Below are 20346 nucleotides of genomic sequence, written 5' to 3' on the forward strand. Positions count from 1 at the left end.
TATGTTGAAGCTAGATGGCACTTGGCTTATTTTATTCATTTAACCTTTATTTAACCAGGAAGTCCCATTGAGATGGAACATCTCTTTACCAAGAGAGACCTGGGCGAGGTAGCAGCCAGTCAAAACACAGTGAACTGTCTCTTTGAATACTTAAAACTACAATCATGAGGGAAAATTACCTGATGAAAAGGCCATTTAAAGAATGTGACACAGCTCCTATTTTTCTTTCAGAGGACCTTTGGACTCCACTAACAGTCCTGGCAACCCGGGAAACCCTGTACCTGCTCAGAGAGGACCACCAGTGGAGGAAAACCTCAATCGACCTGACAGTGAATGAAAGCAAAGAACCGAGCAGTGGGAGCGTTACCATTTTAGAAACGCTGCCAATCAGCTGTGTGAGCTCAGTCCACCTTTGGCCTTCAGATCAGTGCAGGATGGATATTAAGCTTTACGATGAGGTGAGTGTGCAAGTGCGGTTTGGGGGCTTTCTTAAGGATCAAGAAAAGATTCACAGTCTTTTGACAGTTTGTGCTGAATTTTTACATCCACCTGTTTTCGTGCGCACTAAGCTCAGTCCTGTGTCTGTGAATAAATCCATGTCAGCTGTTATTTGCATCATGATAGAAGAACAAAAACAAGCAGATTAGTCTTGTTGATTGTAGTCTTGTATGCAAACACTCAGCAGTAGCAGCCTGTTGCAGTTTGTTGTGTTGTCAAGTTTCCCTGGGATTAACTGCTTTAATTTCTAAAGTTTGTCTCGCTGTGCTTTTTCTCCCACAGACGGTGAAACAGGAGAAGACGTGGTGTGTGCGCTCGGAGAGCACCGAGCTCCTACAGGGTCTGCTGGCCTGGGTCAGAGCACAGTGGGAGACCATGTTCGGAGTGAAACTGCACACAACCCTGCAAGACAAAGCAGCATGATGGGGGAGGGCATGAAAAAAGTTACAGACTGTGTGTGTGTTTTGTGAGCATGAATCTGTGTGTTGGTATGGGGGATTGTTTAGTGAGCGTGAGCAAGTTTTTCTTTATTTTCTCTCTGCACAGTCTGCACTCAGTCTGGTCTTATTACGCTCGTTGCTTTCATCGTCTTTTCAGCCAAGAACTTGGAAATGATTGCACTCATTCATGTGGCACACGAGCCTGTAAAAGCGCTGGTTGCATAATTCTTTATCCTCCAGATACCATCCTGCTTTGTCTACAGCTGAAATGGAGTGTGCCTTGTTTTGTGTTTTTAACGGTTGCCATGTTTTCATGTTGAAATGCACCTTAATGCATCTCGTTTTGTTCCTCAGTCACTGTAGCATCGGGCTGAGACGGAGCAGATTTGAGGTTTGGGAACTAAGAGGGCATTAGTTTAGCGGTTTGCAAGAAGCTGAGCCTAAAGTATGTCACACACACCCCACACCCCCCCCCCCCCCCCCCCCCATTAAGCTGGACAGAGCCCTTTCTTGCCGTCTTAGGGTGCAGTGTGTTGTAACATCACACGCTCAACACGAGGTTGGGGGTGCTTCTAAAAGGTCATGGTTCAAGATGGTGTCATTGAGGGTAAATGGATACCAGAAGTGCAAATGTGCAGAAATTTGGTGAACTTCTCAGAGATGAACAATAGCAGATCTTTCCTTTAAAACTAGGGAACATAATTTTTTTTATTAATTTGCAACCTTGGTGTATTTTTGTTTACTTTCAGTTGTTTGTTGGGAGAAAACTTCTGCTAAGCTCTGTCATCATTCAGTAAGTGCAGTGGATTTATATTACTGAGTAAATCAACTAAATCCTTATGTTGAAGGGACAGTTCACCCCAAAATCAGAAATACGTATTACCTGTAGTGCTGCTTATCAATCTAGATTGTTTGCTGTGAGTTTCCGAGCATTGGAGATATCAGCCGTAAAGATGTCTGTCTTCTCTCCAGTATAATGGAACTAGATAGCACTCAGCTTGTGGTACTAAAAACACCAAAAAATACATTTAAAAAAACTCAACAGCGACGTCTCTTTCCAGAAATCATGACCCAGTTACTCAAGGTAATCCACAGACCTTGTTGTGAGCAGTTTCATGTAGGAACTATTTTCTTTTTACTAAATTACACCCACCAAGTGTATCACTGTGCAGAAGGAAGCGTGCATCTACTGCTAGCTAACTTAGCACCACCATGCTAGCAAACATCACAGCTCAGCCGAGGAGGACACCATTAATGTTTATATCTCACATTGTGACAAGCACAAGCCTCTCGTCCATGAGTAGGTGCACATTTCCTTCTGCAAGGTGAAACAGGTGGCAGGAGTAGTTTGCTAGAAATAGTTCCTTCATGAAACTGCTCACAACAAGGTCTGTGGATTATCTTGAGTAACTGGGTCATGATTTCTATAAAGAGACATTTGGAGGCCGCAAGTCACTGCCCAAGCGCCGGATTTCGATGACTTCGGAGTGAGACTGGATTGGAGGGCCTGGAGTTGGAGAGGTCAAGCAAACTCAGAACTTTCACCTGGGAGCCCATTTCCCATGTGACACCTAAAGTCAGTCAAGTTATTTTCATAACAACATAGTGTGCTAGTATGTGTAGTATACTACGCTAGTTACGTATGTCACGTGACGTTACATTACATTGGTAACACGTAGTTACAAACCATGATGCTTTTTTCGAAGTTTATCTAGACTGATAAACAGCACACCAGGTGAGAAAAAAATGATCTATTTTTGATTTAGGGAACTGTCCCTTTAATTCAGCTCATCTATCACTTTAAATGCTGTGTGCATTACGTATGTAGCTGCTGCAATGTGATTGTGTACACATTGTCATCATGCACAGATGCAGTAAAGATCAAATGGAGCTCAGCACTGTTAATTTAGTGTAACCACTCTAACGTAACTTATTTCTTTGTTGCCATTTTTTCATGATGGATTAATGCAACAAAAGTCTTTTATTTTTATATAAATATGGAAAAAAGATCTCATGTATGATGTGAATAATTGAATATAAAAGTAATGTGTTCTTTTGTGGCTTTTTTGTGTGGTTTCCTTTTTCCTTTTTCAAGTCAAAATCAGAATCTCACCAGGGCAATGTAGCGTCATTGTAAATGTTCAGTATCAACCAGCAGAAACTTGTGAATGAGATCATTTTAACTTTTATTTTGCGGATTGTTTGATTCCTTCACTGGTGCTAAATAACAGCCGTGGAGCTGCTGTCTTCACCAGCCACTTCTTCTTTATTGGGTCAGTTTAATCACTACAGTATTTCTGGCTCCAGTTAAAAGCAGCAGCAGTGAAGGAATGCCACAAAGCTGCAGAAGTCTGGAATTTTTGATTATTGGATAAAACTTGTGGTGTTTTGGTTGTGCAACGTTCTCTTTGCCACTCAGCACCAAACACCCCCCAAAGCGAAGCTCTCTTACAGTCCAGGCTCAGCTGTGTGAAGGTATGTTAACCAATTTCACAGTGTAAATATTTCTTCAGCCGCTGGTGCTGTACATGTGCTGTGCACATGCTTGTCGGAGACCTGGATCACCTTCAATTGTGCCCACGTGGCTGACAAATCCCCGATCCCCAAACCAGTGAGCAGGAGCAGGTTTACACACAAATGACTGGTGACTGCTCAGCCGCTTCCTCGTGCGGCCTGGTTTTAATGTTCCTCACAAATCTGAGTCAGACAGTAAACAACAGAACATTTGGTGGCTGATTTTCACTTTCCATTTCTTGTCCCTGCAGAAGCAGGTCAAAGGTCAGAGCCCTTTGAGCTGATCTGGATAAACTGTCCTGCTGACAGACACTGCAGCGGGGGTGTTTGTTGCCCCAGAGATTTGAACCCCTAAATCTCCAGAATAAAAGGGGGTTAGGGTTTCTGTTGACACTTTACAGCTCTTTCTATGGGAGCGATACCAGAGGAGCCAAAGGAAATATGGGATATATGCAGAAAAAATCGACAAAGCTTTCATATTAAGAAGTCATGCATTACAGCTGCAGCTCCCCTTGTTTGGATTTTAGGATTTCATCTTGGATATAAGTTAATAATACATACCATTAACTGTTTGCATTGGAATCAAAAACTATTTCTAACTATGGGTGGATTATGACACAGTGGGCCCCTGGGCACAGACACGCAAAAGACCCCAGCACCTCTCCACAGGAAACAGACACATAGACACTGTGGAGGTTTTGCCTCTTTCATTTTTGTTGTTTTGTGTCTATTTGGTCACTTTGTGCCTCCTTGTCGTTGTTTTGTGTGTCTTTGTGGTAGTTTTGTGTCTCTTTGAAGTAAGTTTATGTCCTTTATTTCTTGTTTTGTTTCTCTTTGTAGTCATTTGTGTCTCTTGAAAGCATTTTCTGTCTTTATTGGTCATTTTGTGTCTCCTTGTAGTCTTTTTGTGTCTCTTTATTCTCGTTCTGTGTCCATCCATCCATCCATTTTCATCAGCTTATATGGGGTTGGCTGGAGGGGGCAGTAGGCCGAGCAAAGTGCCCCAGACATCCCTCTCCCCAGCAACGCTTTCCAGCTCCACCTGGATGAGATATGTAATCCCTCCAGCATGTCCTGGGTTTACCCTGGGGCCTCCCACCAGGGGGATGTGCCCGAAACACCTACAACAGGAGGCGCCCAGGAGGATCCTGATCAGATGCCTGAACCACCTTAACTGACTCCTTTCGACGAGAAGGAGCAGCTGCTCTACTCCGAGCTCCCTGCAGATGTCTCTTTGGGGTAATTTGGAGTCTTTTTGGTCATTTTGTTTTTCTATGTAGCCTAATTATTTGTGTCTCTTTGTAGTTGTTTGTGTCTCTTTAAAGTAATTTTGAGTCTTTTTTTGGCATTTTGTGTCTGTAGTTGATTTGTGTCTCTTTGTTGTCATTCTGTATCTCCTTGTGTATGTTTTGTGTTTTGTTTTGAGGTTGATTTATGTCTCTGTGTTTATTTTGTGTCTCCTTGTATTCGGTTTGTGTCCCTCCATAGTTGTTAAGCCCCTTTTTGTAGTTACTTTGTGTTTCTTTGCATCTCTTTCTGGTCTTTCTGTGGCCTTTATTAATCTCTTAACGCTCTGTGTGTGTTAATTTGAGTGACCTTTGCAGGTGAAGGCCAGAGAGCCCCCCTGACACTCTGGGCCTCTGGGTTCATTTAGTAATCCATCCATGCTTTTAACCAGCAGAATGCGCACCACATGCATCACACTTATATGGAGAAGGGTGGGTTTGTTTAATTAGATAAGTCAGCTGATTATTTGGGAACAAAAATGTGCATTGTTCATATAGTAATGAGGTCTCATAATGATATTTAGGTCTGTTTTCTGTGTATGTTGGAAGCTGAGAATTAGAGAAGTTCCTAAAAGAGCTATTTTCCCCCTACAAAGTGGTTTACATGAAAGCAAAGATGGCATGTACATAAAACTGAGTTAATGGTGAAGTATATTATACATCATTAGTTCTATTTTATAGATCTGATATGGCATCTGGGACCATTTTCCTCACTCTCACATGCCCATTATTACACCATGCATTTTAGATTTTTATTATCCTCCTCCATGTATTAATTGTTCATTTTCTGTTGTATTTTCTGTAAATGTTTCAGAGCCTCATCCGTCCTGCCAGGATGCCTTTTGTTTTTGGCCTAAAATATGCTCAAAATTAATGAGCCCAGAAACTCAGCCTTAAAAAATCCATGAGTCATAACAATCGCACGCCATCAATTTATGTCACAAAGTTTTATGTAAGGGGAGGAAATAAGCAATCGGGCTTGGTACTAAAACATGACCGCAACATTTGTATGTTCAGTATGAAAAGGCAGGTTGGCAGAAATCAAAAGGGCTCCATACCAGTGCCCTTGTTCAAGTAATTGATATATTCCCTGCAGGGTGTAGGGTGACAGTGTGAAGCCCAAGACAGACTCACCCACCCATAATGCAATTTTTGCATAAATGACATCATCAGAGTCTTATGTTTTTCAGCCATGAGGCTCTAATTGTCACACATTTCACTCCTCAACCACACTAATTCAGTCACATTTAATATGGCTACCAGGCACCAATATGAAAGAAAGGCTGATTCTCACACGAGTCCATGAGTGAAATTTAAAAATTAAGATGCTTGTAAGATGCCAAGAGATTAATTACTTTGTCTGTGAGGGTAAAAAGGTGCAGGTGAATGAGTTCATGCCTCACTTGGATCAGATCTGAGAAGCAGGGAGGATAGTTATGAGAGGAAGCTGGGTTGCAGCCATGGCGATTTGGCCGGGCGCAGACATCTGGCCTGACTCGACTTCCCACAGCCTCCTCCAAACATTTCGGGTCCTCTGGTAAATCAGGAGCACTACAGCTGCACTGTGCATGACAGCAAGAAATCTGTTGTTTTGTTGAATGCTCGAGTCAACCAAATTCTTGGATGGTGGGCCTCCTCGTCTAAAAGCTGAAGTCACGCAGTGCTCTGTCAGGCCGCTGGGCTGCCAAACTGTGGTCCACAGGGGGATAACACGGGGTCCTCAGCAGAAATGGGGATGATTAGATTATGGTGTTGTTGCACTCAGTGTACTTTTAAGCATTAAAAAAACAAAAATGTAAACAGATAGGTTTCTAACTGCATAAATCTTTTCAGGTGGAGTTCCTCTGGACATGGGAGTGTTTAAAGGGGAAGTCTGCTCATTTGAGACATCAAAATTAGATCATTTTGGAGGGTGTAGTTTGTGAATGCTTTGTCCATCCAATTAATATCAGAGGGCAAATATTAGAAACACATTGCAGTCTCATGAAATACAGTGCAACAGCAAATGTTGATTCAACACCTCTGCAAATCAGAAACTGAACATTATAACTGTCATGAAGCAGTGTCGGACTAGAACAATAGCTTTCATGCTTTTAAGAGATTCTAGCGTTTTGTTTGATGCCATAAAATACATTAGTTAATACTCCACTGCTGGATTTTGAAGTCTAGTTGTGTTGAAAAAGCCGAGCATTGCTTAACAACCTCGAATAAAATACATTAGAAAATATATTAGACAGACTTGTTTGTGCTTTATTTCATTTAGAAGCACGGTTATGTGCTAAAATAAACTACAGGCACTTTTAGAGCCAGTAACGCCTTGCAAGTGACTTTAAAGTTCATTTGCAAATTTGCACATGTGGTCATTTAGGGGCATCGTAGGCAGGGGCAAAATGAGAGTAGAATAGAAAAGCCTGGAATAGAAAGTTTGGCTTTGTTTGCAGTATTTTTCTAATTAATTTGTAATAACTAAATTAAAATTGGCTAAAAACACAAGTTGAGAGACTGAACTTAACATAAAAAGTAGTGGAAGCTCTCTGAGGCTCCTTTCACCCCTTAACTAAAATATTCTAAAGGAGTGTGAGAGAGATATGTTTCAAGAGAGGATGGGTGGAGACCACTTGAGCACAATGTCAAAAATTTGGTGCTACACCCCTACTGTATTCTTTATTATCTAAGATGTTTTTTTGTATTGATTCCTCGTGAGCTCTTGTTCCTGTTTGGGAGCATGATTATGGGCTAAAATAAGGTATAGGCACTGTTTGAGCCAGTGAGTGCGTTTACATGGACAGTTTAATTCCCTTTTCATTCAGAATGAAAGTTCATAAAAGTGATCTTGTAAACACCTAATTCGGAATAAAAATGGCCAATGCGATTGAAAATTCAATCCGATGTAAGGGGCTGGAATATTAGGTTTCTAATTCCAAATGAAAGAATTTCTCGCACTTGTATACACTCATTCCTCTTTAAGTTCATTCTGGTCTTTCTGCGCATGCTCGTTTCCTTGCCCTTCTGGCACGATGACGTATACAGCATACGCACGACTTGTTGCACGAACCAGTTCCATCCATTCACCAAAGCACGGTCTTCTATCTCCCACCTCCCTTCTCCTCCTCAACAGAGGAAGCATTAGCAGAACAAGGTTGTTGTCGTACTGCTGCTTCAAGAATATAAGCAAAACAAGCCCGAAAAAGGCACTGAGAACGACAACGTCAAGCATCTTGTTATCCGGAACGAGGACTAAGGACTACAGTGTTTTCCGGCAAACGTAAACACGTAACATCCACCCTGCCCCCTATCCAATCAGAAACCTTCCCTGCCACAAACCTTGCGCGGACCCGAATACAGGCGATTAAAAGGCGATTAAACTGATCTCCTGTGCAAACCCTCATTCGGAATGAATATTTCCCATGTAGACTACCTGGAAAAACTAATTCCGAATGATTTCATTTTCAAATTGGAATACTGTATACCAGGGACGTTGTAGTCAGGGGGAAATGAGACTGATTAGGACCAAAGTACTCTGTCATGTCTTCCCCCGAAAGAACGGAAATCAGGGATCCAAAAAAGAAAGGAAAGAGAAGAAGAAGGAGAGCAAACTGACTTTGGAAAATCCAAAAAAAAATTAAAAAAGGTGCATGAGAGAGACATGGTTCAAGAGAGGGAGCACAGGGCCCAGAATGTGGTGCTACACCCCTGCTGTATTCTTTATGGCCGTGAATCCCAACTGGTCCAGCCACAGGATCCAGATTTCTCCTTAGTGATTAGTTCAAGGTCCATACAGTTAAATACATTAAGCATCATGTTGTCGAACCAGTTTGTTGTTTCTGTCCAGTCGCTATCCATTATTTACAGTAGTAAATGGTGCTTCAAATTAAAAGCTCTGTGCTGGATATTTACTATAACTTAAAATAAAGTGTGTTTTCTACAAACTTGACACATTAGCTCTTGTTCTTGTTGGTAATAAATACAGTAATATGAAGGGGAAGCACCTGGGGAACCTTGCCAAGGGTGCTTCATGTGCTACTGTGCCTCAGGCTATTTTTTATCTACCATAAAGTTTAGTGTAAACTCCCCGTGGAGGCCTGTGGTTGATAGCATCATCATGTTATAAAAGGTATAATGTGATTCCCATATTCCTTTATCGCGAGGGCAGAACGGTAGTCAGCGTCTTGGATCTCAGGTTTCAGGCAAAAGGGCCTCCTCTTCTTGAATGGGGCCGAGTTACGTGGAGGTGGTGCGGAGGGAGGAGGAGGAGGAGGAGAAGGAGGAGAGCAGGAGCCTGCGGGAATCAGAGATCTTTCTTTTGTCCTCTTGTTCGGGACCCCGACACATGGGGTCAACACGGGCTGTGAATGGGCTCCGACTGAAAAGACTGGCTGACGCGGACGCACGCAGACGCCGATGAGAGCGCGCGCTAATTAGGAAAACCTGGTCGAGCAATTAAGCGCAAGGAGAGAAGCCGCCGCGCAGATTGGAGCGCAGAAGGTGGGTGTTTGGCAGCGAGAGAAGTTTGTTAAGAAAGTTTAGCTTCTTTCTACAAGTTAATTAAACCTCGGCTGAGTCGTTTTGTGCTCCAGCGGCGGTGTTTTACAAGCAGGGGTTAGGTTAAATTTGCAAAGTGGGTTCCACGTAACGAGTTTTGGATCTGCGCGTGCCGGAGAGTGGTGAGTCGCTTTAAAGTCCTATTTTCGTCATTTTTAAGCTTCAAAGAAGAAACATTAACGTGTAACACTTTGTGAAAGTCACTCTTAGTTCGACTCAACACGTTATAGATTCACAAAGTTTGATAAAAGTGCATTCAATGCTACTTTAAAGACCATAGGAGATTTAACAACTGCCACATCGGAATGGCTAAATAAACTCACACCACAGACTTTTAAGCGTCGCAGTGATTTTCCCTTGGTTTTTTTTTTTTTTTTTTTTAAATGAGTAACGCTCCTACTAATGGTGGCTTTAACTTCCAAATCAATCGTGTCTGCATCTCTTTGAAATGATGGCTTCATCTTCTAATTCGCCGGATTTTTGTTTCCCCACTGAAGCTTGGCAGCACTTTGTTTTCCTGCAGGAATGCCACAATTTCCAAAACAATTCAGTCTGACTCAGCAAAGCGTGTTCAGAGCCGTCAACAGTTCTGCTGTGGATCCTTTAAACCTCCTTTCAACTTCTTTTTTCACTGCTTATTTGAAACAGAAAGGGGAATCAGCACTGTGGGTAAACTCTTGCTCCCCTCTGGATGTCTCTTTGCAAAGTCAAACTTGCTTTTTGCATTCGAGAGACAAGCAAGTGATTTACATTTGTAGGTGCTGTATTCTTCTCTGGTTGCTCAGACTGCATGGGGATTTCATGTGCCCTCTGTCTGCTCCCTGAACCCTAAAATCCAGCTCTCTGCTTTTGGTTAGGCAGGAATGTTCGCTCGCCTTCGCTTTGTCCAGATCCTTTGCCCAAAAAACTCTCCAACCCCCTCCATCTCCTCCTGGAGCCGAGTGACTCCTGAAGCAGAAAAGCCATTAAATCAGTTGAGCTGGGTTTAGCCCACATGAGCAAATAAGCTACTGTTTAAAAGCTGTCTTTGGTTAGCTGTTGGGAGGGTGGCATTGCAAAAAAATGTTTGCATTTGTTTGAGCCAGGAAGCCAATTTGTCTGAGTCAAACAGATTGTTGTTTTGTTTTCCTTTGTGTCTTTATTTAAAGAGGAAGATTGGGGGTATTTAACAGTGTGTTAACAAGGGGAGCTGTAAAAGTTTCATCTAAGTACATTTGGTCTGTCTGCTGTGGGAGGAGAGACTCTTTAAACTTTTGCGTCATCCCTGCATCTCTGGAAACCTTTCATGGGCCCTGAGCAGGAGCCCGACTCATCTTGGAGCGGTAACACCTGCTGCACAGACTTTATATCACTGTGAATAACAGCTAAGACTCAAAAGTACACCTTGACCAATTGGTGGCGCACAGCCAGAGTCTGAAATTACAGTAACTTTTTGGCTTTCCTGCCAAGAGTCAGGAGCCTGGAATCATGTAGCAGTCAGGACTAGCAGAAATATACCACCCATGTTTGTGATGTTTCATGTAATTTTGTATTAAGGGGACAGTTCACGCCTAAGATCAAATATCTGTATTTTTAAAAGTTTTTCGAATGAGTTGCAGGGTGTTGGAGATGTCTGCCTTCTCTTAAGTATAATGGAACTAGATGGCACTCAGCTGTGGTACTCAAAGCATGGGGGAAAAAAGTGAAAAACTCAACGGCAATGTCTCTTTCCAGAAATCACGACAAAAAAAAGTACAAGGAATTAGTCAACTCGTCGATTAAATGTTGCTGCCTTTAATCAGCACCAGACATACTAGTCAGGTAAGCTTATTATGAAAATTGTTAGTTTATGTGAGTCAGCTGCTCTTTAAACTCCCATTTAAATGTCAGGGAATTTAGTCATTAGGAGCATCCCTACACACACACTAAAGGATCTGTGGATTATCTTGAGTAACAGGGTCATGATTTCTGGAAAGAGACATTCCTATTGAGTTTCACAAATGTACATTTTGGCACTTTGTGCACCACAAGCTGAGTGCCATCTAGTTCCATTATATTAAAAAGAAGGCAGACATCTTTTCAGTCGGTATCTACAACGCTCATCAACTCAAAACCAAAACCAAAAATATGTGTTTCTTGTTTTTGAGTGAATTGTCTCTTTAAGGGAAACATGCAAATCTGCCTTTTGTTGAAAGCATGATAGAGCTGCAGCAATTAGTAGATGGGTAGATAAAAAAATTATTTTGACTGTCAATTAATCATTTCAGTCATTTATTTCTCAAATGTTAAACATTTACTGGTTCAAGCTTCTTAAATGTGAGAATCAGCTGCTCTTCTGTGCCATTTATGATAATCAATGATAGGGTTGGGGGAAGATACTGATACAGCATAGTCCTGTGATATCTTTGTGTGGCCATATCATATCGTCACAGGGACGCCAAGTATTGTTTTTTATTAGATAAATTATCAATTGCCTTTATAGTCCACTAGACACATTTTGCTGCAATAATAAATAAATTGAAGCGAGATGAACAGACTGAAAGCCTTATCTTATGAGGTAAAACAGCTGTTGATAAAGTTTTCCTATGGGGCAAAATTTGAAGTTCAAAAAAAGGTAATAAATCAAAATGTATCACAGTATGTTTTATTGCAATACTCAGCATATCGCAACACATTTAAAATCTAGGGCTGCAACTAACGATTATTTTCATTGTCAACTAATCTGTCGATTATTTCTTCGATTAGTCGAATCATTTTATCGAAAAATGTGTTAAAATGTTGAAAAAAATGTCGGTCTGTCTCTCAATGATGTCATCTAATGTCTTGTTTCATACTCACGCCAAAGGGTTTTAGTTCACCGTCATTGCAGAATATGTAAAGCTGCCAATATTTGAACATAAGAAGCTGCAATAAGAGTATTTTGGGGCACTTTTATAGTTCTTTTCTATGAAATGACTCAAACCGATTAGTCGACTACTAAAATAGTCACTGATTATTTTAATAGTCCATTAGTCATCGATTAGTCGACTAATCATTGCAGTCCTATTAAAATCACAATAATATTTTATTGTCTTTGGGTTTTGACTGTAGTTAAGACAAAAAAATGTCAATTTGAGGATGTCACTTTGTCAAAAATGCCATCACAACTTTCCAAAACCCAATTTTTCCAGGATTCAGTGATTAATTGTGAGAGTAATTGGCAGATTAACCGATAAAAAGTAATCCTTAGTTGCAGCCCTTGAATGATTGAAGCCAGACTGCAAGAAAAAAGCATGAAAGCACCTAAAACAGAGAAGAAGATGTAAATATGTTAACAGTATTAAAATAATCTGACACTGTGGACATTCGACTGACTTAACTGGAGCTTGTGAAGAGTATTGACTGCATCGGCTCCATGAACCAATTGCATTTCTAACCTCCATGTTGGCAAGGGCAAGTCAAATCCAGTGTAGTGAAGATTTTCCAGCAGCATTCAGGTAACTGAAGTGTGGTGATAAGTTTGTTTAAAGGCTGATAAAAAGGCACAAACTGACCCCTTAGAGGTCAAATTTAAACGTCAGCCTTTGGCGTCTTGTTTTGGCAGTTCAGCATATTTTATGATTACACTGATATTAGTCACATCCATTAGTGGTTAGACTGCTGCGGATTCATGACGGTAATGCCTTACATTTCTCGAAAGATGCTTTTGGTCAGTATTTGGATAAATGCTCCTCAAAGCACAGTTTGAACCGGAGATGGCTGAATACCAGATCACAAAGAGTTTTGATGGAGTAAACCAAACCCACTGGTAACTGGGGCGCATGATGTTTAAAGGGACAGTTTGCCTTATTGGATGTCAGAGGGGCTTTTAAATTTGACTTTTTAGCTGTGATAAACTATGCTAGTTTATGTTTCAAAGTGCCTTTTGCATGTAGTGTGTTGTATACCTCTGCTGAAGCACCTAGGCCATGTAGGTGGGGTTTGTAATTGTATGGTGGGGTAAATCAGGTGTCACCTCGCAGCTGTGCTTGTTCTAGTCTCAGACTTAATGTCAGGGTCACAAAGTTGTCTGTTTCCTCAAGCAATTAACCATTCCTATGTCCAAGAATCAACACTTGGACGTAGGCATGATGATATGATGTCCCTGTAGTGGGTGAATCTCACCTCCCCCACCTCCTTTTTATAATAATAAAATAATAATAATAATAATTATAATAAAAGTGGGATTTAATTCTGTATTTAATGAAGGGAGCTGCTTTTTTTAACTTAGATCTGAGAAGTGTTTCAAGGCCTGTAATTTTCCCTTTCTGGATCTAGCCAAGACAGGCCAACTTCTAACATGTGTTCATAGCTTTGGTGCAGCTGATGAGCCTTTTTAAACACAAGGGTTTTGTTTTTGGTAAAATATTTGTTCTGGTCAGGCTGGGGCAAGTCAGCCTCACCATTTCTAAGGTGCCAACTCAGCAAAGGGATTCTGCAAAGGAATGGATGAGTAACCTGGCGAGGGAGGGCCTGCATCATGCACTAATCTCAGGAGACATGCCTAGAGATGCTTGTAATGGCTAAAGCCTTGTCCTGTTCCAATGAGTCATGAAATGCTGGTTATTTTCTTTGCTACACCCCGTTTTCTTAAAGTAGAAATGTTGAAGGTAGGTTCAGTGAGTCCTGAAGACTTTCGGTCCTGATCTCGTTTAGCTCTATTTATGTTCACGGCTGCAACTAATGGTTATTTTCAGTTGAGTGGTCATTTTTGGAAGCATCCGTTTTCAGTCGTTGCACCTAAAATAATGTGACAATTAGCTACTTTTTTAAAGATGCAAGTTGCAATAACATTAGCCACAATAACTCGATAAAGAGACTACAAAATGGCTAAGCTATTACCTTTTAGTTTTCAGGTGATTTGCCAAGCTCATTGTAGATTTGTGCTATTCCAGTTTCCTTTGGCATATCTGGCACTTTTTGGAGGTCATCTTTGTAAATGTTGACACTATTCCAGATGGTTGACTTTTGACATCCTGCGAGCGCACATGTAAGCCTGTCACGTGTGGTCAAACTGTCAGATTCACAAAACAAGGCCTGTGTCACGAAGTTTAAATGTCAAATATGGATTTGGATATCAGGTTTTGGTTTTTTTTTATAGCAATGTTGGGAGCTTTGAAGTATTTTGGCCTTCCCTGATATTCAGTTTACCGTCATTCAGGAGTAAAGAAACTAGAAAATATTCACATTAGACTTTCTGTCTTTTAAAAAAATTACTCAAACCAGTTAAGCGACTATTGCAGCTCTAGTTGTGTTGGTGTTATTCAGATTGGTGTAGAAATAAAGTAAATTTGGTATTTATATCAGTTAAAATATTTTCCTGTGGCCTGTTTGGCCAAATATCTAGTTGGATCTGTTCCTTAACCAAACTGATATTGGATGCCTTTTCAAAGTACAAGCTTTATTTAATGTCTAATATTTGATTTCAGTGCTTAATAGACAACCTTTTAAGCTTGTTTTGGAAAAAGAAACCTAATAATCTCATCTTGAAAAGTTGCCAAACAACCATAAAAAGTCTAAAGTTGTCTGAATTTTGTTCCCAGTTAGTTGGAGTGGGGGAAAGAAAAAGATACAGCATAGTGTCACGATAGTTTGCATTGCAATACTGTAGTGATACAGAATTTGGGGACATGACTCACAGTTGAAAAGAGGTAATACATCGCCCCAGCATATCCCAAAATGTTTAAAGTTGCCATACTATCACACCGTGGCTTGCATATCTTGATAACATCTTATTGTGGGGTGTCCGGTGATTACCACCCCTACCAATTCCCTTCCAAAAATAGGTAAATCCAAATTTCCTTTAAATGCTGATTCATCCGCTTTAAAGGTAAAATCACTTCCAACGGTTACTGAACTGAAAAAGGACCAGCTCTGTTCTCCTCTCTGTCTCGGCTATGTTAAGGTATCAAACTGTGGTTTTTAAGTATTTAAAGGGATAACTCCTGGCATTGTGGCAAGGAATAAATTCCTAACCCCATGCACTGCTTTAGTATCATAATTCCTGTAGTCCAAAGCCGCAGCAGGTCTCCTCACGGCTAGCTGCAACTTGCCAGCCGACACTTGTTTGATGTTTGATTAAGCAGCTCGAGCTTAGCACGTCAGGGAGCTGTAAGAATGTGGGTTTACCAAACTGCTACCCGAACAAGTGCGCTCTGACCAGCAAGTCTGATTCACACTGTGTTGTGCAGTTTCCGCATGGATACCTGCATGTCTAAGAGATCTGTGTTTGATTAAAACAAAGCATGTGGCTGGGTTTATTTCTCAGCCCTGTGGTAACCCTAAATACATGAATGCAGTATTTGCACTTTAATTCTTTCATCATTGTGTGAATGGTAGTTGTTTGATGCATGTGTACACTTCCTATGAATGCAGTGAGAAGTATTTGAGTAATGCCTTGAGGTTTCAAACGCTAAGGCGCTTTTTTTCATTGTTGAATCATCAGCCGATTACTTTATCTATTAATCATTTGGTCTTGTTTTTCCCCACTAACAGTCCAAAAGAGAAGTGTATTCAATTTAACGTCACATGAAGACAGCAAATATTTACATGTGAGAGGCTGAAAATGGTGAATTTTGCGCATTTTGCTTTAAAAATGATTGAAATGATCAATCAGAAATGTGTCAAAGAAGTTGCCAAAAGTTTTCTGTTGATAGACGAATATATGAATCAACGAACTGCTTAGGCTCGAATCTCAAACTTCTGTTGTTTGAACTGACAAAATATTGCGTACAAGTTGCTTCTCTTAGTTCATTGTAGTTTGGAAAGTGGAAGTAAAAGAAAATTTTGTTTGTGCAAAAGACCATATGTTCACAGTGCAATGACAGGTCACTGTTTTTTCATCCAGAGCTCATTTAGCTCCCCGGTCACCTTGGCAACATGAGTTGGAGCTTCCTAACTCGTCTGCTGGATGAGATCTCCAACCACTCCACCTTCGTGGGGAAGATCTGGCTGACGGTGCTCATCATCTTCCGCATCGTGCTGACAGCCGTGGGCGGTGAAACTATCTACTATGATGAACAGAGTAAATTTGTGTGCAACACGCAACAGCCCGGGTGTGAGAACGTGTGCTACGACGCGTTTGCTCCGCTCTCACACGTCCGATTCTGGATCTTTCAGGTGAGCTGCACATCATGTTCAAAATTAATGTTTAAATGCTATCTAGTCAAGAATATTATGTGTCTGAATGGTTTATTTTAGCAGAATATGTCTGATGTGCTTTGTACAGGTCATTTTAATCACCACCCCCACCATCATGTACCTGGGCTTCGCTATGCACAAGATTGCACGCATGGATGACAACGAGTATCGTCCCGTCCGGAACCAGAAGAAGAGGATGCCCATTGTCAGCCGTGGGGCAGTTCGAGACTACGAGGAGGCAGAGGACAACGGAGAGGAAGACCCCATGATTGCTGAAGAGATTGAACAAGAGAAACCAGACAAGGCAGATAAAAGTAAGGGGGTGCAGTTTCAGTATTCTGTCTGATGGGTTTAGCCCCTCTTGATGCTGCATTCTAACCAGTGTCTCTCTATTTTCAAGGCTCAGAGAAAAAGCATGACGGTCGTCGGAGGATCCTGCGTGACGGCCTGATGAAAGTCTATGTGTGCCAGCTGCTGTGGCGCTCTGGCTTCGAGGTCGCCTTCCTGTTTGGCCAGTATGTCCTCTACGGCTTTGAGGTGATACCCTCCTATGTCTGCACTCGCTCGCCGTGCCCGCACACTGTGGACTGCTTTGTGTCCCGCCCCACGGAGAAAACCATTTTCCTGCTGGTGATGTACGTTGTGTCCTTCCTCTGCCTGCTTCTCACCATCTTCGAAATCATCCATCTGGGGATCGGTGGCATCCGCGACACCTTCCGCAGACGAGCCACGCTCGCCTCACGAGCTCCCCTTCCATCCTCATCACGTGCCATGCCTACAGCTCCACCGGGATACCATGCCACCATGAAGAAGGAGAAACTGAAAGGAGAGCTGAGGGACTCGCCGATGGGTGACTCTGGGCGGGAGAGTTTCGGAGATGAGGGGCCGTCGTCCAAGGAGCTGGAGAGGTTGAGGAGGCACCTGAAGCTGGCCCAGCAGCACCTGGACCTGGCCTACCAGGCAGATGAAGGAAGCCCTTCACGAAGCAGCAGCCCCGAGGTCAACACGGCTGCACAGACGGCCGCCGAGCAGAACCGCCTCAACTTTGCACAGGAAAAGCAGGGGGAGGCAAGCGAGAAAGGTAATGAAGACACTGCTAAAATGTCCTTAATTTAGTCATTTGATCCAAAGTAAAGCCAACCATTGAATAGTTGTTCTCCTAAAGGTTCAGTGTTTAAGATTTAGGGGGATTTAGTGGTGTCTAGCAGTGACGATTGCAGATTGCAACCAGCTGAAACTTGGAATTCCATCAGTGTTCACTGTTCAGGAGGTTTTTACTGTGAGCCGAATTATCCACAGAGGTCTCTTCATAACAAACTGACCAGGTGATTAAAACTGATTAAAAACAATGAGTAAAGCAGTTGCACGTTGCAAATCAGTGTTTCTCCTATGCCATTTGGCACATCGCAGACATGCCGCTAGCCCAGCACCTGCTAATAATGTGGACTCACCTTTTTTCTCTGAAAACTGAAGACCCAGACATCCAGGGGTCTCATTTATAAAAGAATCGTAGGATCCATACTAAATATGTACGTACGTACGTACAAAAGCCAAACATGGTGTGCGCCATAAAATATTTGACAATTTCTACAAGCAGGCCTCTACCTCACCATCTGCATCGCCAGTTTCCCGTCTCCAAAATGTTTGTAAGCATGGGTCAAGTTTCTCCTATCTATTCTTTTTATAGATCACAACTTTTGCGTGGGAAGTGGCGTACACCTCCTTAAGGCCTTGTTTTGTGCATATGCAATGTTTGTAAATGAGACCCAAGGTGATTTTCAACTGGTGAAGACACTGAATAAAGCAGTTTCATTTTTAAAAAAACGACGGCAGCTGATGCAAAAATGCAAATGGACCTTTAACTGGTTAAAATTTTAAGGTTTATATATGGAAGTATTATACAGAAACAAATTAGACAATTAACAGACTCAAAACTCAATCATTTTATCCGAAGAAAAGCAAACATTCACAAGTTCAGACCTTTAAAAAATAAAGATTTATGGCTGAAAATGAGAAATCATTGCAGCTCCAAGCCGTGTGGATGCAAAACATCCAGAAGAAAAGTGTTGCCAACCTTTTACAAATACTTCCTCTATTTTCAGAAGCAAGAATCCTCTAGCTGCAGATCATTTTCTGTCGACCAAGTAATTCTTTTAGTTGTGTTGTGAACATGTCACAATAGCTACCTCAGGATTTCTTTGTGTCAGATAAGGCCTGACCTTAAGTCAGCAAAACATGATGTTACCCATGAAAGAACCTTTTTAAAAATCCAGGTTTAAAGTGAACACCCATGCTGAATATTCCTGTCTCTTCTTCTCCTAGGAGTACATGCCTGAGCGTGCTTCCTGCCTCAAACGTCTGTTCTTCCATTCCTACTGGCCTTTAAACACATGGGGGAAGCACATATGGGAGAGCAGTCAGACCACTGAGGGAGACCAAAGCGTGTATGTGTGTGTGTGCTTGTGTGTGGATGAAAGAGACATGCCTTTCAGTATTAGGGGTCAGTCCGAAAGAAAAGAAAAATGCTGACCGAACTGTGTTGCGACAAATGGTTCATCTCCACGACTCTAAACTTGAAAGCCTGCCACATCTCGAGTTTCTGCTTGCTGACCTACGTCCAAACCTTGACTATGCCTTCGGCTAAAACCATGTCTACACCCTGTTCTTTCGCCCACTCTGTGTTTTTGTGGCTGTGCAGTAATCCTCGTCCATTTCAGACCTTGTAAGGATTATCGAAAGCTTTAAACTCCTCTGGCCAAGTGTACTTTTGTCGTCTTCCTCACAAAAGAGAGGCTCTCTGTTTATAAAATGTCGCCAAATGTTAATGTCTCACTTTGTCGAGGCTTGTTGGCTTCGGAGAGAATCTCAAACAACACAGCCTTTGGTTATGTAATTTTTGGAGCGTGTGTCGCAGTGTTTCTTTGCAATGAGGGCGGCTTAACCTGCGCTAGATGAGTCATGTTTAATTTAAACAGATTTGATGTTAGGGATTATCGGTGTTTATTAGCCACAAGTCACACCATTTCAGAAATAATTGACAGAATTTTGAAGCCTGTATATTTACTCCAATCGGCCAAAATGTTTACCTGGGAAATGCTTGAATTCTTTATTGACAGGAAATGTTCCAAGGAATTTCCAAGAATCATTTTTGTGTACAATCAGTTCATTGAAAATACTGTTTATTTTACCAGTAGAATATTTACTTTGCAAGTTTGGCATCACATATGCCACTTATTTCACACCACTGCTGAAAAGTAGGCACTTGATGTTAAGTAATCTTTCTTCCCTAAATTATGTACGGTAAGTTGATTCATCACACTGTTCGTCATCGCTGAAATTTAAAGAATAATTTGACATTTTGTGGGGTTTTTTGCAAACCAGCTGGAAACATCTGTCTTCTGAGCTACTGTCAACAATGAAATTCCATCCTTGTCTTTTGAAATTTACATTCTTCTTTGGTGAGACATATTTTCCATCCTTGACATGCACCACTACCCCTCCGTTGTGCCGAACCACGGACGCTTTCATGTGTCCTGGAAAAAACACAACCCAGCTGAAGAAAGGATGACAGTTGGCTGCCGACGCACAGCTCGGTGCCATGTAAACACATAATCTTTAATTCATCACAAGGACTTTGATCAATAGCTTTCAGTGTTCATACAGACTTCATACTCTTTCACTGCCTGTCAGTTGGTTTTATGATCTTTGGCTGAAATGATCAAACTACAGATTGCCAAAGAGCTGTTTGATGCTGTATTTTTGTAAACATCTCACTTCCAGTTTTGCTACTTATTGCAAGGTACGACATTCCATTTTGAATATGGTATTTCTTCAATGGTTTATACTTTTTTTTTTTTTCTTTTGCAAGTTTTGTAGTTTTTGTAACTGTAGAGATTATTTTGTCTTCAGAGTAAATAAATATATTTGAA

The 20346-nt window shown here is 41.5% G+C and overlaps 2 protein-coding genes across 6 annotated transcripts in view; both read left to right on the top strand.

The window, feature by feature from the left end:
* LOC125884961 (serine/threonine kinase 11 interacting protein) overlaps nt 1–2998 on the top strand; it is a 35281-nt gene extending 32283 nt beyond the window's left edge. For all 4 annotated transcript variants that reach the window (XM_049570293.1, XM_049570292.1, XM_049570295.1 and 1 more), the window contains exons 25-26: nt 232–458; nt 781–2998. In XM_049570293.1, the coding sequence (XP_049426250.1) occupies nt 232–458; nt 781–921 (368 nt within the window). In that variant the 3' untranslated portion in view covers nt 922–2998. The remainder of the gene's footprint in view (nt 1–231; nt 459–780) is intronic.
* Nucleotides 2999–8993: 5995 nt separating this feature from the next.
* LOC125884998 (gap junction gamma-1 protein-like) lies at nt 8994–20346 on the top strand. Of its 2 annotated transcripts, none has more exons than XM_049570350.1 (5): nt 8994–9223; nt 16125–16396; nt 16506–16731; nt 16818–17498; nt 18740–20346. In XM_049570350.1, the coding sequence occupies exons 2-5, from the start codon at nt 16157–16159 to the stop codon at nt 18751–18753; spliced, it is 1161 nt and encodes a 386-aa protein (XP_049426307.1). In that variant the 5' UTR covers nt 8994–9223; nt 16125–16156; the 3' UTR covers nt 18754–20346. The 2 variants fall into 2 exon arrangements, with proteins under 2 accessions (XP_049426307.1, XP_049426308.1); XM_049570351.1 differs by lacking the exon at nt 8994–9223 and adding an exon at nt 9252–9402.

This window comes from Epinephelus fuscoguttatus, linkage group LG24, assembly GCF_011397635.1.
Source record: "Epinephelus fuscoguttatus linkage group LG24, E.fuscoguttatus.final_Chr_v1".
Taxonomy (NCBI): Eukaryota; Metazoa; Chordata; class Actinopteri; order Perciformes; family Serranidae; genus Epinephelus; species Epinephelus fuscoguttatus.

What these genes read in the sequence shown, in the direction of transcription:
- LOC125884998 (XM_049570350.1), top strand. Translation starts at nt 16,157, where the DNA reads ATGAGTTGGAGCTTCCTAACTCGTCTGCTGGATGAGATCTCCAACCAC. An exon ending in TCCGATTCTGGATCTTTCAG is followed by an intron (nt 16,397 to 16,505) that starts GTGAGCTGCACA and finishes TGCTTTGTACAG; the next exon opens with GTCATTTTAATCACCACCCC. An exon ending in ACCAGACAAGGCAGATAAAA is followed by an intron (nt 16,732 to 16,817) that starts GTAAGGGGGTGC and finishes TCTATTTTCAAG; the next exon opens with GCTCAGAGAAAAAGCATGAC.